Below are 22645 nucleotides of genomic sequence, written 5' to 3' on the forward strand. Positions count from 1 at the left end.
ATGATCAATAAGAAAATAAACATTAAAAAATTTTTAAGTTTTAGGAATTAGAAAGATAAAAAATATATTAGGAAAAATAAAAATATAATTGAAAGAACTACAACAAGGTATAACAGAACCACAACAGAAAAGAGAAAGAAAAAAAAAGTAAAAACAAGAGAGGGGGGAACATCCCCAAAGGAGCAGAACAGTAACAAATTATAAATAATAAAATAAAATTAGAAAAATGAAAGATTTATTAGAAGAAAGTATAATATAGATGAATCAGCAACAATGGGTTAAAACAGAACCACAACCTAAAAGAAGAAAGCAAAAAAAATGCCAGAAAAGGCCTTGGCTGTGGGGGGCGGAGCTTAGGCGAGGTGGGGTTTAGGGTGGGCGTGGGGACTAGGCTCAAGACCCATGCAGCTGGAAAAGGCCTTGGAGGCGGGGCCTAGGCGGGGCGACATTCAAGAGTGGGGTGGGACCTAGGCTTAGGACCTGGTGACAGGGGAAAGGCAGTTCTGAGGGGGGCCTTGGAGAGTGGAGCTCCAGAGTTTGGAGGTAAGCTGTGAGTGAGCGTTTGTGGGCGAGGTTTAGGCCCAGTGTGGTTGGAGCAGGTCTCAGAGGTGGTCTCTGAGTGTTGCTTGTAGAAGTAGGGCTCTGAGTGGGGGTGTAGGGGCAGGGCTTAGGGTCTGCAATGCTGGAGGGAGCCTCTGAAGGCACAGTATTAAGCCCAGGAGACCAAGAGGCTCCCTGGTGCCCAAGTCAGCAGGGAAAGTGTTGGCCATGCTCCCTTCCATTCCTCCACTCTCCCAAGCATCTCCCCTTGCTGCTGAAGTGTGGGTGGGTCCCACCATGTGTGGGAACTTCTACTCTCCACCCACCGCCCCCCAGGGGTGCCAGCCCTGTCCGTCTGGCCTTTACTTTTGCTCCCCCTTCCCTCCCTCCCACTCCCTCAGAACCCATGCTGTTGGAGGGGACCTTGGTTGGCAGAGGATCAGGCCCGGGATCTCAGCAGGCTCCCCAGGGCCCAACTGCACAGGGGAAACGTTGGCTACGCTCCCTTCTGATCCTCTGACCTTCCAATGGTGCCCCCCTTTCCCCCTCTGGGCGTGTGATCCCTTCCTCTCCCCCAGCCGCCCCACAGGGGCACTGGTCCTGTCCCCCCTCCACTTCTCCTCCCCCGTCACTCCCCACCCCACAACCTACCCGGTCGCTGGGGATTCCTCCCATCCCCTTAGGTGTCTGTGGTCCCCCACCAGTGCCTGGTAGGTGCCCTAGTTGTGCAGAGACGCGAATTCCACGTCCTCCTAGTCCACAATCTTTGGTAGTTTATTTCTTATAGCACTTTGAATATATTAGCTCATTTTCTCCTGGGCTGTAATGTCTCTGCTGAGACATCCACTGATAGCCTTATGGGGGTTCCTTTGTATGAGAGATATTTTTTTCTCTTGCTTCTTTTTTTTTTTGGCCATGATGTGCAGCATGCGAGGTCTTAGTTCCCTGACCAGGGATCAAATCCGTGCCCCCTGGAGTGGAAGTCTTAACCGCTGGACTGCCGGGGAAGCCCTCTCTTGTTTCTTTTAAAATTATCTCTTTGCCTTTGTTTTTAGACACTTTTAAAAAACGTAATTAATTAATTAATTTTTGGCTGTGTTGGGTCTTCATTGCTGTGCGCAGGCTTTCTCTAGTTGCAGCGAGTGGGGGCTACTCTTCATTGTGGTGTATGGGCTTCTCATTGCAGTGGCTTCTCCTTGCAGAGCAGGGTTCTAGGAACGTGGGCTTCATTAGTTGTGGCACATGGGCTCAGTAGTTGTGGCTCACAGGCTTTAGAGGGCAGGCTCAGTAGTTGCGGCACATGGGCTTAGTTGCTCTGCAGCATGTGGGATCTTCCCGGACCAGGGCTCACACCCGTGTCCCCTGCATTGGCAGGTGGATTCTTAACCACTGCACCATCAGGGAAGTCCTAGACACTTTTATTACTATGTGTCTTAGAGAAAAACGTTTTGGATTGAGAGTTTGAGGTGGCATATTTGCTTCATGAACTTTGATGGCCTAATCTCTCCCCATATTTCAGAATTTCTCAGCCATTATTTATTGAAATAAGCTTTCTATTCCTTTCTCCCCTAGTACACATTATTTCTTTTGATGGTGTCCCATAACTTCTGTAGGCTTTCTACACTCCTTTTCATTCTTTTTTCTTTTTGCTCTTCTGTTTGTAAAATTTCAATCAATCTGTCCTCTGGATCACCAATTCGCTCTTCTGCTTGTTCAAGTCTGCTCCTGAAGCTTTCTATTCAATTCTTTATTTCAGTCATTGTATTCTACAGCTCCAGATTTTCTGTTTGGTTCTTTTTTTATGTTTTCTATCTCTTTTTTGAGGTTCTCATTTTGTTCTTGTATTGTTTTCCTGATAGCATTAAATTTTTCATCTGTGTTCTCTTGTAGCTCTCTGAGTATTCATAGAAGAATTATTTTGAATTCTTTGTCAGGCAATTCCTGGATTTCCATTTCTTTGCAGTCAGATACTGGAATTTTACTGTATTCTTTTGATGGAGACATGTTTCCCCTGATTCTCCATGACCCCTGTAGTGTTGTATAGGTATCTGCACATTTGAAGAAGCAGTCACGTCCTCCAGACTTTACTGACTGATTTTGTTAAGGGAAGCCTTCTACCTGCTGATAGGGACCCATACTGGTTATTCTGTGACCCTGATCTAGTGATGCAGAGTGCCATGTGGAAAGGTGCATGGTGGCACTGGGTCCAATGGTATATGATGTCTCTTTGGCTCCAGGACATTGGGGTCCACAGTATTGACAACTGTGTGGTCCTTGGCAAGCACTGCAGGAATTCTGTGGCTTCAAGATCTTTTGGGCTCCTAAGTGGCACCTCCAAGACTGGTAGCAGGGCAGGCAGTGGTGGTGGATGGAGCCAGTGGTGTGCACATACTCGGCTGCAGGGGCCAGCTGCAGGTGCCTATGTAGTGGCAGAGGGGTCCAAAGCAGGTAGCAAGGGCTGGGGCCAATTATAGGCTCACTGGCGTTTGCCAGTACCATACTGTTTTGATTACTATAGCTTTATAGTATAGCTTAAAATCAGGAAATGTGATGACCTCTGCTTTGTTCTTCTTTCTCAGCACTTATTTGGACATTCAGGGACTTTTTTATTTCCATATAAGTTTTATCCTCCTTTCTCATCTCCCTAAGACAACAGTATGATGATTGGGACAGGCTTGAATCCTAATGAGAAGAATCTATCAGATCCTTAGAGGGGTAAGGTCCTTGCTTGAATATCTTCACTTCCATTCAGCCTTCCACCCTAGTGATAATCCCATTTGTTTGGGCATTATCTCTATCAATTGACTGTACTCCTTATGTAACCCACAATTTTCTAAGTCTTCTCTAAATCTTATGCTAGGGACATAAGCTCCTGGATTGTCCCTAACTCAACTCTCCACATTTTTTGCAGTTGACAGTGAGTGTTCACCTGATAGACCCTTCACTTGGCTGTAATATGCCCTCCACATATATCTTGGTCTGTAAAGCTTTCTAGACATCACTACTGCATGGAACTGACTAGGGAATTAACTAAGGTCATTCTTATTGGCCATGTGACCTTGAACAAGTTACTTAGCCTTTCTGAACTTCTGAGGTGGACATAAAAATTGTACCTAATTCATATAGTTGTTACAGGATTAAATGAGTTAATGTAAAGCACTTGGTGCCTGACTTGTTTAGGTGCTTAGAGATAGTGTGATTATGCTGTTGCTACTACTGCTGACTACTTCAGCTTTAAAACTTGCACTTGCTTGTTTCTTCATTGACATCAAGCCTTTGCCTACAGAGCCCTTTCTCTTTGTCCTATCACCTTTCTTTCTCAGGAGCCCCAATCCTTTGGCTGCCTGAATGTATGTTGAAGAATGGAAAATTCCTGTGGTTTTGTTGAGCTGTGCCTCCCATATTGGGGGTGGGGGCCTGAAGGGATAGGGGTGCCAACCTGTTCATAACCAAAAGGCCAATAAAAGTGTCTTCCGAAATGAAATATTGAACTTCATTAAATCTAAGACATCATCAACTGTGAGCCACACCCTTATTTTATGTAATACTAAGAAAGAAATAAGCAACCTTTAGAATTTTAATTTTATACTTATTTAAAAGTTATTTTGATGCAGGTCTGTGAAGGGGCATAAGAGGCTTCCTGGTCCCTAGAGAGACCCCTCCACCAGGAGGACGTACGCAGCTCATGGACCTTTCCAGACATAGATGCAGCCTCTGGGGGGAGCTGGTCCTTGTGGCATGGGCCCATGTTCAACAGCCGGGAAAGAATGTACATGACAGGTGACTGCTGATCAGGGGGTCTCAATTAAGTGATACAGGGAGCTACACTGTGTGGGTAGAAGCCAGCAACGGGACCCAGAGAGCAACTGGCTGGCCTGAGATTCGAGAGTTGGAAATCCCAGGCATCTCAGTCAACATTAGCTCCGTGGGCAGAAAACATGGATTCCGTGGCTGCTGTCTGCCATACCAGTGCCACCAACGTCAAGTGGTATGTGAGTTACACACAGGTGTCCAGCTATGACCACATGACAGTCTCCCCAGACAACAAGACACTCATCATCCAAAGGATCAGTAGCTGCAACTCACCACTTCAGTGTGGGATAGAAATCCTCCCACAGATTATTGAGAGAAGTGAAGTAATCTTTCCGACATTGACCTATGGTCCCTCCAGTGTGCTGATCAGGAGTAAGTGCCGTAACTTCAATGGCATCCTGCCTGCTGAGATGGGCTCCCAGGTGGAGATGGAGTGTATCTCCTATTTCAGACCAGAATTCAAGTACCAGTGGATCCACTTCCTCCTGAACTTCTCAGAGAAAAAATTACCTTCCTGAATCTGATCTGGGACCAGATGGGCAGATACAGATATCAGGAAGTCCAACTCCAGGTGCCCTGGCACAGGACTGCTTTTAGCAAAGGTTTCACTATCTCAGGATCCTTGCTGGTATTTCTCATCATGGTGACAGCAGTGGGCAGTGTCCTCTTCTGTGCATTCCTCATTCATACCCTGATCAGACATTACTCTACCAGGGCAAATTGGGCTACATGACCACCCACCTCAGACATAGAAGACAAGACCAGATGGGCAAGGAGGGTTCCAACTCCCCCACTTCCTTATCCGACACCATGGGACCATCAGGTATGCCCCTTCTCAACATTGCCAGGGACAGAGAAACGGAACAACCTATACATGCCCAATAACCGGGAATTGCTTAAATGGGATGCAGCACATGTTGAGTGAATCTGTCATTGTTAGAAACCACGCTGGGGAAAGCCATTTACTGATGCAGAGAATGTTCACAACTTGTTGCCAGGTTAGAAATGCATAATGCAAACCTGCATCTGATAGTATCATATTGTGAAAAGTATAGATTAGTTGATTGATATAGATGTAATATTACAGTGTGTATGTATGTATGTGTTTTCCAGTTTTATGTGTACACACACACACATATATATGTATATATATATATATACATATATATATACACACATATATACGCACCTGTGCAAAAATTGTGGAAAATATTACCTATCAACAGTGTTATCTCAGTTTCCTTCTTTGTATACTTTACTGTATATTCTGAAGTGTTTTTTTTTCTCACAAATTATATAAATTGTTCTTATTATTAGAAAACAAACCCCAATAAAGGTAAAACAGCATGAAGTTAAAAAAAACTTATTTTGACAGAGATTAGGATGGTGGTCACCAGGGGCTGGGGGTGGGGGCACTGAGAAGATGCTGTATAAGGGTACCAACTTACAACTAGTGGATAAATAAGATCTGGAAATCTGATGCACAACATAGGGATTATAGTCGACAATACTGTATTACAAACTTCAAAATTGCTAAGAGACTAAATCTTAACTATTCTCACTATAAAAAAAGAAATTATAAATATGTGCCATGATAAAGGTGTTAGCTAGCACTACTGTAGTAACCCTATGGCAATATGTAAATGAATCAAACCAACACATTTTACAACTTAAACTGTACAACGTTATATGTCAGTTATATCTCCATAAAAAAGGAAAAATATATTTTGAACAACTTTTTAAAAAAGTTATTTTGGACTTATTTAGACATAGAAACAATGATAATATGAATGGCTATGGCTGAATTCACTCATGTAACTTGATAGCCACATCATAAACTGCTGCCTGGGTGATGGTCAGACACTATTGATTGTAAGATGCACATGAATTTCAGAGATGCTGAAATGTGAAAAATGAAAAAGTACATCTTAAAGTTAATGAAAGGTATTCTGTTTCCCTTCAACCAATCTTCTAGAATGTAGAAACTTCATTTTCTTTGTATAGTCACATATCTTTGATACATGAATTTTTGTAAAATAATTTCCCTCTATTCAAGACTTCAGGTCTTCCTAGCTTTAAATCTTCCGAGCTTTAAGAGAAAAATACCTTGGCTGACGCAAGTGTTTGTTGTTGATTATCATCATCTCAGACAATAGTAGAGGCTCTGTGATTGAGCTACTAATTTTGTCTTTTTCATTTTATTAGATGGAAAGCAGGCTGAAAGTTATATCCCTCCTACAGAGATATATGCTGTTTGATACTTAGCTGCAATTTCATAACACTTTAAATTTCATCTCAGTGTTGTATAAAGAACAACATTTTGGAGTCAAACAGACTGAGGTTTATATTCTGCTACTTACTAGTCATGTGACTAGGTACATTACTTCACCTTCCTAGGCCTCAATTGCCTTATCTGTAATCTCATCATAGATTAAATAAATAATATATATAAAGTGTAAAATGTTTGCCTATAATATCTGTCCAGTAAACCGCTGTTTTGATGGAAATGGTGTTCTACTGGAGAACTAAGAATATGTTCTCTGGAAAGGTGGATGTCAAACTTGGCAGCAGTGTTGCCAGAGCCTTGCCTGGAGTCAATGTGGCCTGGAAGCACTGTTTTCTTATAGGTCATTCCTCGAGAAATGGTGAGGTGACTACTTTTAGGGAAAGACAGTTAGTACTAATAAATGCTTTATTGTTCAATGGCAACATTATATTAATCTGGGAGCAAAAGGAAATGTTGGGAATGCAAAAAGAATGGTTTTGATCATTTGAGAAGGATTTTGAAACAGGAATTCTTTACTAAAGGTTAGGAATGGATAAAATTATTCATTAACTCATAAAATATGTATTGAGTACCTTCTCAATGCTAGGTGCTCTGCTAGGTCCTGGGAACACAGTGCCTATGTGTTTGTTGTAGTAAAGAATGCAGAAAAGGGCCTGTCCTTGTGGAGCTTACACTGAGGGGAGGATTTAGGGATATGCGATAAAAAGTAAACAATTTTTAAGACAAGATAATTCCATAATGCTACTTAAGGTTTGGTGGTAAGGGAAGACTTCTCTGAGATGGTGCCATTTTAGCTGAAACCTGAATGACAAGGAGTGATTTTTCTTATCCTTTGTGTTCATTAAGCTTCTCATATATGTGGATTTACAGTTTTCATCAAATTTGGAAACTTTTTGGCCATTATTTCTTTCCCTCTCCTTTGGAGACTGATTATACACATATTAGGCCTCCTGAAGTCCCATATCTCACTATTGCTCTCATCTTTTCTTTCTTGCTTTGCTTTTTTAGAGTCTCTCTCTCTCTCTTTTTTTTTTTTTTTTTGGTATTTCTTTTTGGATAGTTTCCATTGTTTTGTCTTCAAGTTCACTAATCTTTTCTTCTGCAACATTTAACCTGCCTTTAATTCCATCCAGTGTATCTATCATCTCAGATGTTGTAGTTTTTATTTCTAGAATTTCATTTTAAGACTTTTTAATATCTTCCATGTCTCTACTTAATACATTCTGCTGTTTCTCTAGGTTTCTGGAAACTGGAACAATCATGGGGTTCACCTTGTTTGTTCCCCATCTCTCATGCATCACTGTCCTTTATTGCCTGATGGCTAATGTCTTGAGAACTGTTCTTTCATATGCTTTGTCCTGATTTTTAGTTGTTTCAGATAGTAGGGTAGGGACTTCCCTGGTGGTCCAGTAGGTGGGACTTCGTACTCCCATTACAGGGGGCCCAGGTTCGATCCCTGGTTGGGGAACTAGATCCTGCATGCATGCCACAAGTAAGAAGTCCACATGTCACAACTAAGAGTCTGCATGCCACAACTAAGAAGTCCGCATGCCTCAACTAAAGGATACCGCATGCCGCAACTAAAATTAAAAAAAGAAACTGATAGTAGGGTAAATCCAGTCCTTACTCCATCTTGGCTGAAAGTAGGAGTGTTCTGCCTCTATTATTTACCTCATAATTATTCTCAGGTTTTAAAATGTACAAAAAGGCCACATATTGGTTTTAACCAGTTGCTATCAATAGAAAACACTTTAGAGTCTGATTATACATGTTTTCCTGATGTGTGATAAAGCACATGCCATCTATTTGGTCTCTGAACTAATCTTTGTTCAGAATCTATTAACAACATAACCATCAAAAAGCTCTAATATTTTTCTTCTTTTTTTTTTAATGAAAAAATTCCATCTGTTTTAACCAGTAAGAGAAATCTGCTTCAGAGCCTTTTGGTATTTATTATGCTATTATGGTATCACATTCCTGGGCTGAGCTGCTTGCCAGATGTAGTTATCAAACATTTTTGTGGCATTATACATGGCCCAAGGACTTTAGACGTCTTATTTTAGTTTTATGTGGGTTGAGGTGGATTTATGTTTTTTTTAAATTGTGGTTAAAGTCTATATAACAAAATTTACCATTTTAACCATTTTTAAGTGTATAATTTGTGAATGTCATAAAGTACATTCACAATGATGTATAACAATCACCACTATCTATTTCTGAAACTCTTTCATCATCCCAAAGAGACTTTGTACGCATCAAACAATAACTCCCCATTCTCTCTTCCCCCCACCTCCTGGTGATCTTTATTCTACTTTCTGTCTTTATGTTGCCTAGTATATGTACCTCGTATAAATGGAGTCATACATTTGTCCTTTAGTATCTGGCTTTTTTCACTTAGAATAATACTTAAGGTTCATATTGTAGCATGAATGAGAATTTTATTTCTTCTTAAGGCTGAATAATATTCCCTTGTATATATATAACACATTTTGTTTATTCATCTGTTGATGGACACTTGGGTTGTTTCTACCTTTTGGCTATTGTGAATAATGCTGCTGGGAACATTAGTATACAAGTATCTACTTTCAGTTCTTTTGGGTATGTGCCTAGGAGTGGAATTGCTGGATCATATGGTAATTTTATGTTTAATTTTTGAGAAATCACCAAACTGTTTTACATAATGGCTGCACCATTTTACATTCCCACCAGCAATGCACAAAGGTGCCAATTTCTCCACACCCTTACCAACACTTGTTTTTCTTCCTCTCTTCCTTCCTCCTTCATTTTAAAAAAAAATAGTACCCATTCTAATGGGTGTGAAGTGGTATCTCATTGTGGTTTTGATTTTTATTTCCCTAATGACTAGTGATATTGAACACTTTTTCATGTGCTTACTGGCTATTGTATATTTATTCACATCCTTTGCCCATTTTTGAATTGGGTTGTTTGGTTTTTGCGGGAGAGCTGTAAGCCCAAATCTATATGTTCTTCAAAGATCTGGGAGTTTAGATACTCATTTGGTATTTTATATCTAACATATCTAGAAAATGCTCCACAGAAAATTTTTCCATGTTTCTATAACAGTGGTGTGACATATGTGGCAGATCTTTCTTTGTAATAGATGAAGCAGACAGTGATTCCAAGTTGCTTCCCATGTATCTGGGCTGTTTTCAGTGTTCTCCTTTTGTTTCTACATGGCAAACTTCCAGAAAAGAATGGTTGACTAGACTAATGGAAGTGATTGTGTGTGAGACTCCCAAGGCTCCAGTTATAGACCTGTTAAACTTCACTTTTCTTTGGGTTGGAAAATTTTATCTCAGTGAAATACAAAACATAAACAAAACAAACAAAATCACCTTTACTCTTTGGTTGCTAATTAGACTTGCAGTTGAGAAATTCACTTTCTAAATTTCATACGTCATTATTGAGAGAATCTGCTTCTGCTCCAGCAAAGGCAGCTCTGACACAAGTTTGCTAGGCACCTCTTTTAACTCAAAAGCTACAACCCAAGAGCTATATAAATTTGGTGCTAAATATATTGATAAGTGTAACTAACTTCTGACCTTCATCAGGGAGCTCAGGGTTAAAAGTTTTAAGTGTGATTTTGAGGCCGTAGACATATAAAGCACACTTAAAAATGTCAAACATGTTTGTAACAAATGAATCAGTTGAACACATCTGAACACATTTGTTTATGTCTTTTATGGTAGTGCCAGTGTTTGAGTGCAAATAAAAGGAACAATAGCAGAAACAATAGAAAAGAACAACCATTTATGGAGTACTCACTATGTCCCAGGCACCATGCCAAATGCTTTCCATGTATGATTGTGTTTAATAATTACAAATCAGGAAAATGAAGCTCAAAGATTCAAGAAAGTTGCTCAGGTCACATACTTGGGAAGTGGCAGAGACTGGATTCAAAGCCAGGTCAGTGTGACTCCAACTTCGTAACAGAAATACAACATCTTGATGGATGGAGGAGAAACAGGGAAATACATTTCAAATAGCTTAATATTATTGCGACTGGCTGAAGGCAGCATAAACATCATCTAGAAAATAGTAGGAGATATAAGTAGACAGAACTTGTTTTTTTTTTAACTGTGTTGGGAATGTTACATAGAAATGCAGAAAGCCAGGCTTCCCTGGTGGCGCAATGGTTAAGAATCCGTCTGCCAATGCAGGGGACACGGGTCTGAGCCCTGATCCAGGAAGATCCCACATACCGCGAAGCAACTAAGCCCATGCACCACAACTACTGAGCCTGTGCTCTAGAGCCCGCAAGCCACAAATACTGAGCCTGCGTGCCTAGAGCCTGTGCTCCACACAAGAGAAGCCACTGCAATGAGAAGGCCGCGCACCACAACGAAGAGTAACCCCTGCTCGCCGCAACTAGAGAAAGCCCTCACGCAGCAATGAAGACCCACACAGCCAAAAAAAAAATTAAAAAAAAAAAATGCAGAAAGCCAAGTGCTCATCTTAACCTTCTTGACTGATGCTGGCATCTTCTTTAAGTGTGTTGCAGTTTTTCTTTTCGTATTCAAATTTTGGATTAAAATATTTTGTTTATGTTTTGATTGGCTTTTATACTGACTATTATGCTCTCCTCATTGGCCTTACCACCTCTTTCTGAACAAAATGCTAATTCAAAATTTCCTTTCCTAAGAGTTCTTACCATGCCCCCATCTTTCAACTCTAAGCCTCGACTGCTTCCCTAACCCTGTCTAATGGATTCCGTTTCTTCATCTGAGGTTTGAAAGTCTCCAGTTAATCTACCTTTGCCTATATTATAGTTCTTGGTTCTTGACAACCATACTTTTGAGACTTTTGTCTCATACTTTCTCACTTGTGGCATTTTCTGGTTTTTTTTGGCTTTTTTCTACCCTGTCTTTTTGAATTTATGGGAATTCATGGCCCGTCTCTGTAGGTTGAAACCTAAAGACTGTCTCCAGAATCTCTCTTACTAGACCAATTTTCAACTTTCTAGAATGGCAAAACCAGTTGTTTCTAATTGATCAGAAATCTACTCTTGGATCAGTCAGTCATGACAAGTTGAGTAGGGACCAGAATCCCACAGTACAGACATGGCTGCTGGGAGTCTACTGACTTCATTAGGGGCTTTCCTGGAAAAGGCAGAATGTTTACTAGCCAGGTACTTATCCAAGAGGTGCCTTCTTCACTCTGTAGACCAGGACACTGGAAAAAGTTATGATATCCTTGTAAACAAGATGGAGAAACATGAGCTGAATCCTGGGGAATTGGGTGCAATTGTAAGTAACTGAACAATCAAATCCAAAGAAGGTGTACTGATGTTAGCCTGAAGGCAGGTCATTAGTGATGAGCTGAAAGGCTCTGCTCACCCTGCCCGGATTTTAACGTTTCTTTCAGTGATTCAGATGAGCTATCCCTAAAATGCAAATTCCCACAAGAACAGAGGCTATATGACCCTGGCTTCCTTGGTGATATCAGGGCACATTAAAAAAGTGATAGCCATTTGCCATTTTCTAACCACCCTCAACTCCCCTTCCTGAGCATACTACCCCTCAGTCGTGATGGGAATCCCATTAGAGCTCCCTGGAAAATGAGTGATGCAAAGATGGGAAAATGGCTGGAGTTCACTCATCCCTCCCCTCCCACTCCCAGCCTTTCCTCTATACTTTTCTCCTGGGACTCCATTTACTGAAGCTTGGACTTTCAGATTTTATCTGTTCTTTCACATTTTCTCTCTTTTTATCCTATGCTCTAGGAGATGTTATGATTTGTGAACATTTTATTTCTGCTATCATATTTTAAATCTCTAATCGCTTCTCTGATTATTCTTTTTTCAAATCAACATCTTCTTCATAAAAATCTTTCTTAAATCTCTTTGAGTCAAGTTTTCTTCTATTCCCTGATTATTTTTGTTTTCACCAGAATTTGTTTTTCATGTTTATATATCTTGGTCTTTCCCTTTCAAGCTGCTGGATCTGCTAATATCTTGGTGATCTTTGCTTGTCTGGTCATATTTAAGAAAGAAGGTCCATGCAATTGGAGTGACATCTCTCCAGTGATAATTCTGACTGGGTGCTCTGGACATGAGGTGGGGGAGGTGAGTGGGAACTCATTTTTAGGCTGAGCCCACCTGATGGCTAGAATGAGAACTTTACTGTGAGACATGAAGTTGATGACTAAAAACCTTAGATTCTCCAATATGGAGAATTGTTTAATTTCTTTAAAGAAGAGCTATCAGGGACTTGTTTGTTTACTTTTGCCTGAGGATAAATGCCAGCTGCCTGTACTTACTGGGTATGAGGGAGGGACTGGAGGGTGGAAGCCGGTGGTGGAGAAAAGCAGGTGGGTACAGTTGATCCACCTTCAGAGCTTGCCCGGTTCTCCAGGCTAACTGGCAGCCCTCCTCTGCAGCCCTCATAGCTTGTCCTGGGCTGGCTGTCTAAGGCATCCTTTACCTGTTAAACCTCTTCCATCAACTTTCTGGCTTCCAGAAAGTTGCTAACTTGCTGGCTTCCAGATATATGCTAACTATCTCATCCCCAAGTAATACCTCCTTACTCTGTTCTCCTTCAGGTATGGGTTTATGCCTTTGTGTACTTCTGTTCCTTTAGTACAAAGAGTCAAGGCAGGGAGAGCATGTCTGGTTCATTAATAAAAAGCAACATACACATTTACTGTTTATTATCCCACAAATAATATTTCTAGCAAAAGAACTATAAATTAATGTAATGGTTACATTAAAATAAATAAATTATTTTTTATTGCTTAAAAAGTGTACAAGTAACATATAAAAACATGCTCCTTATAAAAATGCAAATACAAAATCATGTAGACTATACAGGGAAATTGGCTGTTCCCTTCTTTTTTCCCCAACGCAATTCTGCTCTTTTCCCAGGAAGTAACTGCTGTTAATAACTAGGTATATATATACTTGACTATTGCTAATGTATTTATATATCTGTATCTGTTTGGTTATCAGGCTGTTTGTCTTTTTTATTTAGATAGATCAAGTTTTATATGTGGTTTTGTGAATTTTAACTCGACCATATGTCTTGGATAGCTTTTCATGGCAGTAGGTGTAGAGCTATCATTCTGTCCCCTACCAGTTGACATCTAAGTAGTTTGTAGTTTTTCTTTTTCAGAAAGGCAAAATCTATTACTTTCCTGTTTCATTGTCCCTTAGCATTCTTTCCACTCAAACTGAGAAATCCTTGTCATACCTGTAAAGAATCCCAGTGGATTAAACTGAAAAGAATCCCAGTGGATTAAACTGACTGAATGAAATATAGCAAGTTGAACAGATCATAATATATGATAATATTTAGAGGTACAGTACTAAAACTTCTTTATTAAAATTCATATTATCCTACCCCAGTTAATGAATGGAACAGAATCAGATCACATTTATTTTGATCAGAGTTAAGGAGGCAAACCAGCTTGCGTGTCATCTCTCAAACGTACTAATAACAAATGCCCACGTTTAAAACGTTCTTTTTTTTTCCCTACTGTTCTTTTCCTACTATTTCCTGCCTTTTTTCTTTGTTTATTCACCATGCTCTAAGCTCTTGATTTATTGCTCATTTTTTTTGTTACAGGTCTTGAAACTTGAATCAGTTTAACCTCAAGAGAATCATCAGAGTGTTAATTTCCAAATGAATCGGCCGCAAACCAAGAAATGCCGCCTGCTACCAGAAGCTGGAAAAGGCAAGGAATGATTTTCCCCTGGAGCCTCCGGAGAAAGCACAGCCCTGCTGACACCTGGTTTGGCCCAGTGATACTGGTTTCAGACTTCTGGCCATCAGAACTGTGAGAGAATATGTTTCTGTTGTTTTAAGCCACTAAGTTTGTGGTAATTTGTTATGGCGATCACAGGTGACTTTGTGATCTCTCTAGGCCAGTTTCCTTATCTGTAAAATGAGGATATTAGTGGTAATACCTAGAATTAAAAAAAAAAAGAAAAGCGCTAGCATTTACCTAGCACAGGTAGATGCTCCGCAGGGCTATTATCGCTCGCAGGGGCCGAGAGGAAGATGTATGGGGTGCTTTGGAAGCACATGGGAAGGAAGGGCAATTAACCCAGCCTCTAGCTCATAAATGCACATGACCATCCAGTAAGGTTAACAAAGAAGTTGAAATTAATTAAAAATGACAGTATATGGCATTTATTGACCAAATGACAGAGAGTTCACAAAACAATCTCCACCCTTAATTTCTAAGAGTGACTGCAACCATCAGAGAAACTTTTCAGGTGGTAACTCATTACCTCGTGGATGCCCCAGCAACTTTATTTTTCTGGAGGTGATTCTGAATGGTCATTCCAGGACACATTAATTAATGAACCATAAAAATAAACACTGCAACTGGAAACTGGAAGTGTAAATTCAGTTGCCTATTAGGAATGTAATCTGTGACCATCACACTTTGCCCATAGAAATGAGCAGAGGGAAGGCTGGACTTATCTAGGGGCCTGGTTCCCAGGTATGTAGGGATTATTTCTCCCTGAGGGCTGGACTGAAGCCGGGCCAGAGAGTTTGCCTTTGAGCTGTTCCTATTTGTTCATCCAGCTCCTGGAGAGTCGTCATTGCCTTCATTATGGATTGCTCTGGGCTAGTGATGGAAGAGTTAGCAGGGTGGCCTGGAGTGGCTCTTAGCAGGCTGGTGCCAGCTGACACATGCCACTTAGGTTTCCAAGGAGCCAAGCTGTCCCCACTCACGCATGGCTGATGCACTTGTGGCTAAATGTGGTGCCACCAGGGCCCCGGGCCAGATTCAGGGCAGGAAATAGAATGCCATCTCCATCACCAGGGAAACCATGGCCTGCGTGCATGATTTAAACCAGGGCCAACAAAAAAGCTCAAAGGCAGGGTCAGAAGAGGAAGGGAGACCAGAGGGTGGCTTGCATGGATTTTGTCTTGGGTTATAACTGTTGACAAGCCACTTAGCTGCCCACATGTTTAAGTTTATCTGCATATAAGATGGAGGTAACAATATTTACGCATCTCACTGGGGACTTATGAAAACAACATTTCTGACAGACCACTCAGGATCCATGGATGGAAGGTGGTATGTAAGTGCAGATGGTAAACTTACTGTGTGTGTGTGTTTTCAGCAGGTGCATTAGGGGCATGTAGACCCTCCGGAAAACACATTTAGAGTCTGACCAAAAGCAAGCAATAATAAAAACTAACAATTTTAAGTGCATGGATTTGTCTTTGGGTTTGTGCAGGTTTGGGGGAATTGCATGTGTAATTCAGACTTCAAGACTGTTTTCAAACATTGCTGTGATTAGTAATACTTATGGCTCAAATCATTTGAGAATGCTGTGGTTGTTGATTGTTTCCAAATGTTTGCCAAATTTGCTCTAAAAAATTCCCAAGTTAATTCTCCCGTGTAGTTTATGAGTTGCACGTGGAGTCTGGAACTTTTGTTCCCAAGTTGGAAGGAGGCAAAAATCTATTTAAAAAACAAAGTGCAAAGAGGAATCTGTTGCTCTATCCCCTGGAGGTCTGCTATTTCTGAGGAGTCCTGAGTCTGTTACATATACATTTGTTCTGTTCACTTAAGGTTAAGCAATTGACCTCTGACCTCCCTATAAGGTTACTAAACGCTGCTTTCTGTCAGCTGGGTTCCTGCGGGAGTCTGTCACTCTGTTCTTGGTTAATTAAACCTTTCTCTGGTGCATATTGTCTGTCTAGAATAATTCCTGTGGGTCCAGGTGAATGGCGACTATTATAGAAAAACAAACTTGTTTAATAACACAAATAATACACTTAAAAATCAGAATAATTATATAAGTGAAATATAGAAAAGAAAGATCATCTGCAATTCTCTCATGCAGAATTAACCATACTGGCATATATATATATTTTAAACAAATATGGTATTCTAATGTATGTACTTGCTGTTTTGTGACCTGTTGTTGGGCTGAAGCCTTCACCTATTGTATCTGGGTGGAACACCACAGATCCTTAGAGTGTCTGGCCTACAGTGGGGAGAGGTCCTGCTTCGGTTGTGGGCATGGGGGTGGTAGAAGGAGGGCCTCAGAGCTTCAGTCAGGACTTGCGAAAGGAGTTTCAAAGACTTGTTCTCTTGGGCTTCCCTGGTGGCACAGTGGTTGGGAGTCTGCCTGCCGATGCAGGGAACGCGGGTTCGTGCCCCGGTCTGGGAAGATCCCACATACCGCGGAGCAGCTGGGCCCGTGAGCCATGGCCGCTGAGCCTGCGTGTCAGGAGCCTGTGCTCCGCAACGGGAGAGGCCACAACAGTGAGAGGCCCGCATACAGCAAAAAAAAAAAAAAAGACTTGTTCTCTCAGATGTCACTCCACTTCCTTAGCGCTCCCGTGTTTTGGCAACAGCATACATCCCAGAACTGGTAAACACTTGCTGATTTTAGCGTCTGTGCAGATGATGATCCTGTGCCCTCCTGATCCATTTGCATTCTGCTGTCAGATCCATCGGTTCCCCCTTCCTCCCTTTTCTTCATACTAACAGAACTTGATTAAGGCATGGTTTATATGCAGCACAATGCACAAATCTTACAGCCTTTTCAATTGAATACTGCACACCTGTATGCACATAGGCATGACCCAATGTAACCACTACCCGTGATATAAAACATCTCCAACATCCCAGAAGTGGCTTTGTGTCCCCTCTGAGTCAATCCCTCCTACCCCTAGGTAATCATGCTGTCCATTCTTAGACACTAATTTTACCATATTATTTCCCACCTAAACACATTCCACAGGATTGTTGCCCCTTTATCTTGTTCCTTTGGGTCTAAATGTCCCTGCTTGACGTTCCAGGTCCACTTTCTTAAGGGTCCTGCCTGCTGAATCATTTGGGCCTCCACTGACATCCCCTGGCCTGAGGCCAGTCTCTGCACTGTCACTTCCATCTGCCAGGCTCCACCTGGAGCTTTGTTCACTCTGTGCCCTCACATTTCCCTGGCCTCCCCGAACCTCACCCATCCTTCAAGGCTCAGCCCAAGTCCTGTTTCTGGCAAGAAGTCCTTCCACTTTGCCAAAATTTTTTCCTATTTCTTTACCTCTCTCTTACACCCTGTATCGGTTGACATCAAGTGACTGAGTTTCTGCAAAGACTTGGGGCCATGGAAGGTAGACCACCCTGCCATTCCTACTTATGATTCCCCATGACCATCCACATGTGGCAACACACAGTTTTCCAAACCCTCCGTTCTTTTCTTACCCATTCTCTCGCATCATGGGGCTGCCCCAGGTCTGCAGCTCCCCAACCCCAGGCCCTGCTCCCTGTCTATCTCTCCCCGTCTTTTCTTCCCCTTCTTGGTACTTTGCTACCCAGCTCACTAAATTGTCTCCTCCAGACCTCAGATTCCACCTCTTCTTCAGATCTGACACCCAAAATCTTGAGACCAGGCTCTCCTCAGAGGGTAGGGATAAAATGCGGGGAGAGAATTTGAGCAGATGATGATGGAATTCTTTTTCTCAGATACAAGAGGGCTGGAGACACTGGTGCATCATATAATTTTGCCCCATCCCACCCACATCCTTTGCACCCAGCAGTTAGTGGCTGTCCCGCCTCCTCTGTTGTTCCAGTGTGTTAACTTTGCTCCCACCCAGACTTCCTGAGTTTGCCATGGCACAGAGTTCTGAGCTCACAAGAGTCAGCACAATCAAGGGGTTTAAGTAAGATATTGCAGCTAAAGGGCTTAGCACAGGTCTGCTGTGGTCAGGCTCAGAGCTAATATCAAAAGCCCGCAACCCCTTCTCTGATTCCAATCAAGTCAGATGTGTTGGGGATCCCAAAGTGACTGTGATTGTGTGTGAGTGAGTGTGTGTGTGTGGTCAGAAACCCTACCTTCTACAGTGAACACAGGCCCTGGGGCCAAGACCAGCTCTGCACTGCCTCTCCCTGGGACCCTCAGTCTCTTCATGAGTAAAATAAGATTCATAATCCATGCACCTCCGATGAGTGTAAGTGAAGCACACAACGAAGCACTTTGCAGGTGAGCCCACCCTGCCAGTGTGAGCCGGTAGAAGGACGGGCAATACAATGTGTTGGCAAGAAACTGGTTGGCCTAGTTCCAACTTGCAAATATAATTGTGTTTCTGGCAGTTGGCAAATGCAGCCCCCCAGAGACAAAGTCCAGTTCTAGACAAAATGTTTCAGTTAGACTCCTTCAGTGGTAAGCAGACTCAGGAGTCTGGCTGCCTGCATTGATGTACAGGTTCTTACTCTGACTTTGGAAAATGGCTTCGTCATTCCAAGCCTCAGTTGACTTGTCTGTGAAATGGGGATAATAGTCTCTTCCTCTTAGAATTGTCGTGAGGGGCAAAAGTAATTTATGTGAAGATCTAGAACAGTGCCTGACACATAGAAACGCTCGATGAATATTAGTGCTTTTATTATTTCCTAGTAAGTGTTGCTCTGTACATGTTTAATGAATGAATTGCTGCTGGTGTGGATTTGGCTTATGAGGGTGCTTTTTGTTCTTCTCTGGTATTTTCACGCTGATTCCATCTGACCGTGCTTGGCTGGGAACAATTTTGACTAGGTAGGTGGGAAAGGAAATGACAAAATGAAAAGACTTCAACCAGGGGTAGGAATGCTGACTACAGAAGACCGTGAGATCCTGGGAGTAAACCCACTAGCCACCTGAGAGCTACCAGAGGACTTCCCTGAGGCCCAGGCCAGCCATGCAGCTGTCATTTCCCTCTCTGCTTCTTCAGAGAGGCCAACTTGACTTTGGTTTTATTCCCAAGCACATTTCCTGGATTCATCCTGGCAGGAGTGTGGCTATTTTTCTGGATAGCCAGATGAGATAAGCTGTAGACGTTTTTCTACAAAAGAATAAGCAACCAATATAGTATCTGGGGGTCCCTGCCCTGTGGCCCCCTCCTCATCTCCTCAGACAACTGTCAGAGCTGAGCCTGTGGGCAGAGGCCTATTTCATGACACACACACCCTTCTGAAACCCAGAGAGCAGGGTGGAGAGTTCCATGGCCACTCTGAGGGCAACAGTTTTGTTATTTGGTCCTGCCTTTGCCTTTGACTTACTATGTGACCTTCAGAAAGTCCCTTCCCCTCTCCAGGTCTCAGACTCTCCATCTACAAAATGAGGGAGTTGACCCTTACCGTTTCTGAAGTCCTCACTGTCTCTGAAAGTGGCAGAGTGCTGTGAGTTATCAACCTGGGTTGGAATTCTGGCTCCACTGTTTTCTGACCTCGTGGCCTTGGGTAGGCCACTTAAGTTCTTTAGATTGATCCCCCTCTGTAAAATGGGGATGATAAATAGTAATCTACCCTATAGGGTTATAGCAAGGTTTAAATAAGACATGTGCGGCTAAAGTGCTTAGCGCAGGATCTGCCCATGGTCAGGCTCAGCAAAGCAAGCCAAAATCAAAAGCCTGCAGCCCCTTCTCTGATTCCTGTCAGCCAGGCCAGGTGAGTTGGGGCCCTGGAGTGATATGTGCGTGTTTCCGTCTGTCTGTCTGTGGACATGTGCCAGTGTATGTGGAGGGCTTGGCCTCCCCCAGGGCACTCTGGGAAGATCTGTCCAGGGAGCCTCCCTGAGGGCACCAGCTGAGTTGGAGCAGGTGTCTCATTTAGCAGAAGAGGCAGGTCATAGCCTTCCCCTCACTGCAGCATGCCTCAGTCTTTGGGGCTCTAGATATCTTCATTGTTTCCTGAGCAGTTTTCCTTGAAGAGGCAATAGCTGGTCCCTCCCAGTGTGGAGATAACTAACCAGGTTCCCAGCCAGGGTGCAAGCGTCCCCTGAAGCAACCTGTTCTATTGCTGCTCACGACTTTGCTCTGTCTTGGAGGGCTGCCTGAAGGCAAGGAGCCCCAGCTCTTCTCCTGGGCCCCTGGGTTTTGAACTCAGGTCAGCTCTGTCCTAGGACTCCCTCCCTTCTTTCTTCTCTCCTTGGACCACGTGGTGTTTGTTTCACACTGGACACTCCGCTAAGTGATGCAGGAAGTAGGCCCCCAGGGAGGCAGATACCGCCCAGCAAAGCAGATAACCAAGTGAAACCTCTGGATGCCTCTGGGGCCTGGGGCAGGCTCAGTGATAAGTGGAAATGCCAGGCTTATCGCTGCAGGCCGAGTTCTAGAGAAGCTATCCTGGCCGGCCCAGCTCGCTCCCAGGCCTCCGGGCAGTCGGGCATCTCCAGGCAGAGTAAACACTGGGTTGGCACAGCCGCAGCAGCAGGACGGGGATACTGTGCCCCACTCTGGCACTTCGCAGTCCCAGCGCCAGAGGCCAGTAGCGGGCGTCGGATTACACCCAGATATTTGCGGTAAGCAGGCCGGTCTGCTTTGAAGTAGGAGCCCGAGGAAGCATTGTTAGGTTCATGGGACTAAGGGAGGCTCGGTGACAATTGTTCCCCCGATCTGGGTCCTCTTGGACCAAGAAGCTCCATCAGCAGGAAGCTTTGGTTGATGGGTACAGCCCGGGGACAGTCAGCGCAGGCCTTTCCCGACTAACATGTCGTATAGCGGGCAGAGGAGGCTGAGGGGCAGCTAACCCCGAAGTTGTCCACGTTGAAGCCTGCGAGACTTTCTGAGGTTCTGTTTCAGCTCTGATTTCCTTCCAGGAGTAAGCGCAGCTTCATGGAGGACGTGTTTGCCCTTTCTGAGCGCACATCAGCTAATGGTGCATGCGGGGAGGTGGCTTGGGCCAGGCCAGGTGGCTGGGGGAGCTGACTTAGGACTGGGAAGACACCCCCTCATCCTCCTGTCCCCCCCCCACCCCGCACAAGGAGGGGACTGAGTACACTGCCATCCTTGTTGGCTGACCTTCTGGGGTGGGATGGGTGTGGTGAGGGCTGGTGAGTTCCAACCTCCACATTTTCATGTACTTTACCATGTGCCAGGTGCTGTGCTAAGTGTTTTACTTATCCTAATACTCAAATAGCCCTGAAGTTATTGCACTGTTATGAGCCCCTTTTACAAATGAGGAAAGCTGTGTTCGGGGAGATTAAGTTCCAGGTACGCAGCTGGTCTCTACGGGCACTTAGGTATGAAAGTAGGTAAGCACCCCTTTCCTCAAGATACGTGGCCTCTGTCTCTCAGAAAACTGTCATGATGTTTGATTTTCTTAGAAGAAGACCTTTCACTGCCTTGTGCTGCCACACTTGTTATAAATCCATAAACCTACACAGTCTACCGCATGTCAGTCTCCCCCTCAGATGTTGTGCCCTTGAGCTTTGCAAAACCTGCTTCCTCTCCTCTGCTCCCCAGCCGCAAACACACTGAAGTCTTTGAGCTGTTTCTCCTGGTGTTCGACTCCAATTCTCTCCTCATCAATTTTGTTCATTACCTATGGACTTCCTCTTAAGAGAAACGAAGATTTAGCTCTCCCCATTTTCCCTTCACAACTCTTGTAATACATATATCACTGTTTTAACTTAGTAAAGTATTTACTTTATTATGGCATAAAGTTATATAATATATAATGTAATATTATATTATATAAATATAATTCACTGAAAATTCAATCATGTACTTTAATTTCATTCTTTCCTGAACTCTGATTTTCTCGGAGTCTCTGATTCCTTTTGTTCCCTTTTTGTCCTGTTGCCAGCATCATACTGATGGGTAACATTTGAGCACTCACTGGGTGCCAAGCTCTGTTCCAGGTGCCTTGCAAGAATTCTCCAGTGGCCATCCTGAAAACTCTATGAAGTATGTGCATTGTTATTATGTTACAGCCCAGGAAGTACAGACTCAGAGAGCTTAAATAAACTGGCTCGTGATTCTGCCCGAAAACTGGCAGAGGCAGGGGTTAAATCCAGATGGTCTGACCCTAGGCCCCATGCTCTTAATATTTTACTACATGTCCTTAATTATATTATATTGTATACTGTTTTTTTCCCCCCTGAGGTCCTCCCTTTTGGGGACCCTCCATCTTCCTGCTTCAACTTTGGGCCTAGGTTGAAGCTGTTGTTTCCTGGAGCTCTGTTTTTTTGTTTGCTTGTTTAGTCCCTGGTTTTGCTGGTGTTTATCCTCCAAGCAGCTTCCTTGGAAAGGGGGCATACAT

At 43.1% G+C, this 22645-nt stretch overlaps 1 protein-coding gene across 1 annotated transcript; it reads left to right on the forward strand.

Annotated features, from left to right (window-relative positions):
- Nucleotides 1-402: 402 nt before the first annotated feature.
- Nucleotides 403-5086, forward strand: CEACAM18 (CEA cell adhesion molecule 18; the record flags this gene model as incomplete). The annotated part of the gene is given in 4 exon segments (XM_079906629.1): nucleotides 403-455; nucleotides 4336-4468; nucleotides 4470-4854; nucleotides 4857-5086. Coding segments are annotated over 4 exon segments (801 nt in total).
- Nucleotides 5087-22645: the final 17559 nt, after the last annotated feature.

The sequence above is a fragment of the Stenella coeruleoalba genome, assembly GCF_951394435.1.
Source record: "Stenella coeruleoalba genome assembly, chromosome: 20".
Lineage (NCBI taxonomy): Eukaryota > Metazoa > Chordata > Mammalia > Artiodactyla > Delphinidae > Stenella > Stenella coeruleoalba.